Source organism: Peromyscus leucopus, chromosome 7 (genome assembly GCF_004664715.2).
Source record: "Peromyscus leucopus breed LL Stock chromosome 7, UCI_PerLeu_2.1, whole genome shotgun sequence".
In the NCBI taxonomy this organism is placed as follows: domain Eukaryota; kingdom Metazoa; phylum Chordata; class Mammalia; order Rodentia; family Cricetidae; genus Peromyscus; species Peromyscus leucopus.
This window is the reverse complement of record NC_051069.1, coordinates 95,330,065-95,337,049: the sequence shown is the minus strand read 5'-3', so window position 1 is coordinate 95,337,049 and position 6,985 is coordinate 95,330,065. Positions and strand designations below refer to the sequence as shown.

Below are 6,985 nucleotides of genomic sequence, written 5' to 3'. Positions count from 1 at the left end.
AAGAACGCAGCCACCAACCTACACTACTATACCCAGCATCGCCCGTCATGATCGGAGGAGCAACAAAAGCTGACTAAACAAACCCATGACCAGCAAGCCAGACCTCCAGAAGATACTGGAAGACATCCTCCAGACCAAAGAGAAAGATACACACATCCATGAGTCTGCAGGGAAGAAGCCGTGCAGGACAGCAGTTAAGCAAATGAGGAACAGAAAACCAAATGCTACAAAAACCAACAAAATGACAGGAATTAATACACTCTGAATATTAATGCTTCCAATTCCCCAATCAAAAAACACTAGCTAGAAGGCTGGATTTTAAAACAGAACCTGTGGGCCTTAGGAATTAGCACAGTGAATTGAAGTGCTTTCCATGAAAGCTTGAGGACCTGAGTTTGATCTCCAGGATCCACATTTAAAAAACAAAACAAAACAAAACAAAAACAAGCAAACCTTGAGCTTGGAGCAGCCATCTATTAATCATAAGACCGACCAGCCTGGGCTACAGAGTGAGACCCTGCCTCAAAAAAAAAAGTAAGACTTTGCTGCTTTCTCTGACTCAGCATACAACAATTTAGTTAACACAGCAAGCAGGAAGCTAAAAAATAAAGGATAAACATGCAGGAAGGAGGGACCCGAATTTCTGATAACAATGCGCTCAATGATGGTTGTGTCTCCTGCTAAAGGTGACTGAGAGAACCGATCAAATGGCTTGAGATTTTTCTTCATGAGTGAACTAGAGAAAAATGTGCATGCACTCATCTGTGTGTGTGTGTGTGTGTGTGTGTGTGTGTGTGTGTGTGTGTGCATGCATGTGTATGTGTGTGTGCATGTGTACTTGTGTGGGTGTGTGCATGTGTGTGGGTGTGTATGTGTTGTGTATGTGTATGTGTGTGCGTGTGTGTGCATGTGCATGTGTGTGTGTGTGTGTGTGTGTGTGTGTGTGTGTGTGTGTGCATGTGTTTGAAGGCTGGAGGTCAACCTCAGGAATCCTCAGGAATTCTTCACTATGTTTTTTGAGACAGGGTCTCTCCCTGTCTGGAACTCCCCAAGTAAGTTAGGCTGGCCCAAGGAATCTGCTGTCTCTGCCTCCCAGTGCTGGGATGACAAGACAGAGCTGCCACACCTGGCGTTCTCACGTGGGACGGGATGGAAACAGGGTCCTAACACTGGTAGGGCAAACACTTTACCACCTGAGCTATCACGCTAGCGATTATTTTAAAATTTCTGGGCTGTGATCCAAAGAAAGAAGGAAATCCAGAGACTCCAGTCTTCCATTTGGGGTTGTCCAACTCCTTTAAGATTCAACAAATGCGTCTTGCACATCCCAGGTCCCCTGTGCTTCTCCCCACCAATCTCCCGGGCCTCCTCCTTAAACACTACTCAACCTCTTAACTTCCTGAGGATTGGCATCCTGAAGTGGCCTCTGCCACTCCCCTCAGTCCCTCATAGTCCTAGATCAGCTTCCCACAAACTCCGAGCGCATCCCTCATTTTACCCCTGGGTGCTTCCTCTGAGGGGAACCAGGGTCTGAGGTCTTACTTACCAGCTTTTCTGCTCAAACTGCCCTTCAAGTGGGGTTTCCAGAGCCAGGAACAGATAGAGATGGGGCCCGGCTTCTGCCCAAGTGGCTGCCCCTGATCTGCTGCTTGCAAGGATAGAGAAAGACAAACAGCCAAAGGGGTTTGTGCCTTAGGTAGGGCCTAACGGTTTTCAGGCCTCGAGTGCCTTGTTTTCTGAGGAAGCTAATAACATGAGCCTTACAGATAATCCAGGATGCATAATGAAGATGTGCCTGCTTCTTACCTCTGTCCTCCACTCTGTGTGTGTGTGTGTGTGTGTGTGTGTGTGTGTGTGTGTGTGTACATTCAAGTTGCTGAATATAGTTGAGCATGGCCTTGAATTCCTGATCTGTCTCTACTTCCGGAGAGCTGGAATCACAAGTATGTGCACCCATATCATTTATACAATGCTGAGGATTGAACCCAGGGCTTCATGCTTGCTTGGCAAGCAGTCTGCCAGCTTATTACACCCTCAGCCCATGTGTATACACTTTGAAGATACACATTGTAATCTTTCACCTTTGCCCAGGAGTGGGACCTTGAGTTGTAGGGTGGATACATATTTGGCATTATTGGAAACTGCCGAACCGTCATCCACAGTAGTTTGGATGACATTTCTGCCAACAGGCTGGAAGAACTGTTACCTTCTGTCTCCACCCCCCATTTAAAGCCCAACTTTGGGGACTTCTGTAGGAATGAATGGGATCCTACCCAACTCTTAGAATGATTCCTGTATCACAGGCGCCTTTATGACATCATCACAGGCTCCCTCCTCTCACTCTTCCTGCCAGCTTCATGGCTGGAGGAGTATAGACCTGAGACGATGGCTCCATCGTAACCCCAGCCATGGAGGAATTTAAGGAACTGCAGACCTGGGAGAGTTGAACCTCTATCTTCAACCATGGGCTGTCTGTGTGGGGTAGGCTATAGGCTGTAGAAGCTGGCTGATTTCCAGTTAATCAGGATATGAGGCTGTGTCTAGGGAAACTGGGCATGCGTTTAAAGTAACATAGTTATTTAAAGGACAAGCCACTAACAGCTTTCCCCTTAACTCTTGTTATAAAGGTTGTTAAAGCCAACAAAACCCCTGTGGAAGAAGTATCAGAACCAAAATCCAAAAAGAAAAATGAAAAATCAAAGACCACACCTCCACCTGAAAAAAAGGTAGGTGGTTTGAGGTTGGAGGTCGCCTGTGATCTGTCACATCTCTGATCGATGTCACCTGGACTGATCGCGGTCTTCTCCGTGGCCTACACCTTAGGCAGTCATGGAATTTATGCTCCACACAGGATCCTTGTGTGAGAAAGAGGGTTGGGATGTTCACTGTCAACAACTGTCAGAAACCAAGGCTGTCTCCAGCTGGCTGGAATGAACAGCTGGCTGGAGTGAACAGCTGGCTGGAGTGAACAGCTGGCTGGAATGGACAGACAAGAGGCCGCTTCCCTGTGCTGTCTCCTCCAGTTGCCCTGCTGACCTGAGAAAGGCAGGGACTGAGGCCTGAAGATGGGTGTGAGGAAGAGAAACCTGCAAGAGTAGGAACAGCGCTGAGTAGGGGGGAGGTGTGAGGGCAGGATTTGGGCTGTGTGTTGTCAGAGCGTACCTCACAACCAGAACTGTTGAGGAGCATGTGCGTATCTCTCTCTCTCTCTCTCTCTCTCTCTCTCTCTCTCTCTCTCTCTCTCTCCCTCTCCTCTCTCCCCCCCCTCAGTGTGTGTGTGTGTGTGTGTGTGTGTGTGTGTGTGTGTGTGTGTGTGTTGAAGTGCAAGGTACTAAAAGCAAAAGAAAAGTGATAAAGGCCTCAAATTGTATGGACAAGGATGCTTAACATTAGGACCTGACAGGTGGCGTTACCAGGCTACAGGTTGAGGTAGAGGAGAGAGCAGAGTGAGCAGAGAATGCTAGCTTCCCATCAAATAGAGGGTCTTCTGGGAGGCTGTGGGCCCTGTATGGGATCCAGTCCAGATGGATCCTCTTAAGTCACAAGGTTCTTCCTCTACACGGAGCAAATGTCTCATTCTATAGGTTGAGACTCAGGGCACAAGGTGATGTGTGCTCATTAATTGGCATGGCAGAGAGAGAAGATCAGAAACAGAACAGAAATAGTACTGGCGTTATTCCCTGGTCTCCTGGGTCAGGGGTTGACTGATCAGGGTTCCTCAACTTGAGAGGAAGCGACGGCCATTGACTTCGAATCAGACCCCTTTCAAAATTACCCCCGGGGCTAAGTGGCGATACGCCTGAATAACCTTTCTTATTTTCCCACCCTCAGACCAAGGAAAAAGAATCACCACGGCCAAAACGACCGCCGCCGCCGCCGCCGCCGCCGCCGCCGCCAAAACTACCACCACCACAGCTGGCAGCCAAAACGATCCAGGCCTGGTGGCGAGGCACCCTGGTGCGGCGCACGCTGCTGACGGCTGCCCTCAATGCTTGGATCATTCAGTGCTGGTGGAGACAGACACTGGCCACAACACTCCAGTGGAAACGCATGGAGGCTCTGTACCGGATGGCACGAGAGACAAGGGCCTGTGTCACTATTCAGTCCTGGTTCCGAATGCTGCAGGTCCGCTGGCGGTACCGCCGCTTGCGTTATGCCACCCACATCATCCAGGTGTCATGGCGCTGGTACAACTGCCATACCCGTGGCTATTTTGAGGGCAGCTATGAAATCACAGGGGACAAACTAAGTCTGCGGCTTGACATCTTTCTGGGATCACAGGTTTGTCGTATATCAGACTGCATATCCTTGCCAATAAAGAACTGATCCATCAGGTCTTCTAACAGATGGCACTGGGTCTTTGTGACACAAACCACTTGGTGTCCCTGTCCAGCAGCAAGTCCACACAATGACCGCAGACACAAAGCACCACCCGAGCTTGTCCTGTGACAGCAGCAGCATGTGTCTGAACTCACAGGGTCAGAAGATGTGAGAGCCCTGGACCACAAGAGTGTCTGTGTCTGATTAGCAAAGCCTGCATGGCGGAGAGTTGGGATAAAGTCACCAGGAACACTGCTAGGTGGCAGCTCCCCTTGGCTGTCCAATGTGCCACTCTCTCGTCGTCGTCATCCTCTAAGGTCTCCCCACCGACTTAGAACAAGTCTGACAGCCTACTCTCCCTCTCAACCGCCATGTCCACAACCCTACATGGTGCAGCCATATCCTTCAAATTCCCCCAGTGTCCTCTTGGACACTCTGCCAGTCATTAAGTATCTCAAGTAGAACATGCTAGCCTTGTTTCCATTCAGAAGTTGGAGCTTGTGTCCTGTTCCCCTAGGGCATTCTCTCCTAAGAGCTCACTCTGTTCAGCGTGGTCTCTGCACAGACACTCCCTAGAGGGGACTCCTCTGTCTTCCTGGTTTATATGGCGATTCCTGCCCACTTTCTTTGGGCTCTAGTTGGTAACTTTAGAGTTACCTGGTTGCAAAGTCCTCATCGAACCGGAGGTGTCCACAGACCTTCTGTTAAACAGCCAGCTGCAAGGGGACAGGGCTCTGCACCCAGATTTTGTAAAGAGCATCATTCCTCCTTGTTGCCTCAGGGACTGATCATCACATTGTATGTGTGTGTGTGTGTGTGTGTGTGTGTGTGTGTGTGTGTACATGCACTTGTGCTTTTTGTGTGTTTAAAAATGAAAATCACTCATTTAAGAGTAGCTATTAAGGCAGTGCCATTTAGTGTGTTCAAATTGTTAAGCAGCCACCACCGACATAGATTTCCAAAGTATTTTTATCACACTACATAATCCCCTTCCCTTTTAGTGGCCAGTCCCCACTAACCTCTCCTCCAGTCCCTTGTGCCCTTCAAAATGTATCCTGCCCTTATAGAATTTATCTATTCTATTTCATACAAACAGTCATAGCCACACATCTTTCATGTATGGCCTCCCTCAGTACACAGTGTTGACTGACAAAACTCATTCACATCACAGTGAGCATCATAACATTACTGCATAATATTCTAGTGTGAGAATCTATCACACTGTTTTGCATGTGTTTGGGCTCTTACGACTAAAGACACTGAATGGTTAGCAGTTTACAATCCCATAAGTCACGGAAGAGTTGGGTGTATTAGAGTGTACTGTTGGGCAGGTAGTCAGCATGGTCCAGAGGATAGTTAAACATCATTAAAATCACCTCTAATGCATGGGTCTCAGAGAAGAGCCTCCTACACTTCACTAAACAGCATAATTGCTGACCACATTCTGATGCTTACCCTTATAGCCACAGATAAATGTAGCTCTCACTCCTCATCAAAGAGGCTTCTTTTTGCAGCAGACAGACCATTACAGAAAACCACAAATGTCATTTTTCAAATTATTGCCCTCCTATGCCCTGGAATGGTTCTTCATTGTGGGTTTTGATTTGCATTTGCTTAGTGACCAAGGATTTTGAGCATCCTTCCATGAATACTGACCATTTGTAGAATATTTATTTGGGCAAATGCCTATTTGAACATCCGAAAAGCATTCTAATTAAGCTGCACTTTTATAGTCTCAATAAGCATTTCTTTAGTGAAAAAAATACATGATTCAAGATTCTTCCCAGGACTTGGATTTGTGGTTCCACTGTGGCTCAAACCCTACTCCCTAGGAGTAACTTTCCTCATACCTCAACACACTTGAAAATTCGCTAAATCAACCCAGTAAACATGGTTGTCTCTGAATTACCATTGCTTCTCTTTCCCTTCCTTCACTCTTCTCCTTTTCCCTTCCTCATCTTTCTTCTTTGTTAAAATAAGGAATTCAGTCAAGGCACACTCCTTTTATGAAATCAGAATTACCCTGACAACAAAACTAGATAAAGACACAGTAATGGAGTAAAAACAAAATTATAGGCCAAGCTCCCTGATGGACATAGATAAAAATTTTCCCAATAAAATACTTGCAAACCAAATTCAAAAGTACATCATAAAGATCAAGTTCACTGCTGCGGGCCGCAGGAATATCATAAGAACTCAGCTGGTTATGGCGAAGTCACTATCTGGAGGAATCAGGGAATTCCTCCAGAGGAAGCCAAATCCCAAGGAGTTTTTGGTGTTATTTGGCTTGTTATATATCAGCTGTATTCTGTTATGAAAATCATGTGTTCCTTCATAGTTTTCCCAATTGATTTTTCCCTAAGAAGGGCTAACAATGTGGACTGATCACTCTCTAGACATACACATTCCAGGCATTTGGAGAACAGCCTCAGGAAAGGCTTTCTCTGGAATCAGATATCTCCTCTAGCCACTTTCAAGGACTAAAGGAGACATCACCCAGGTGGTCACCCAATTTCCGAGGATTAACAGTGATAACAACCCACAGGCGAGTCTCCTGACTTAAGGTAAATTCCACAAGGGGACACCGCCTAGGTCAGGTAGACATTAAGTAATAGCTTTACACAATTTAGCTCAGACCCCTCCTTTCTTACAGCCTTACTAACTT

The 6,985-nt window shown here is 46.9% G+C and overlaps 1 protein-coding gene across 1 annotated transcript; it reads left to right on the top strand.

Moving 5' to 3' along the window:
- Window positions 1-2,324: 2,324 nt before the first annotated feature.
- On the top strand, window positions 2,325-4,347 carry LOC114710993 (IQ domain-containing protein F5-like). Its single transcript, XM_028895344.2, has 3 exons — window positions 2,325-2,481; window positions 2,628-2,726; window positions 3,832-4,347. Exons 1-3 carry the CDS (start codon window positions 2,464-2,466, stop codon window positions 4,324-4,326), a joined length of 612 nt encoding a protein of 203 aa, XP_028751177.1. The 5' UTR covers window positions 2,325-2,463; the 3' UTR covers window positions 4,327-4,347.
- The last annotated feature ends 2,638 nt before the right edge of the window (window positions 4,348-6,985 follow it).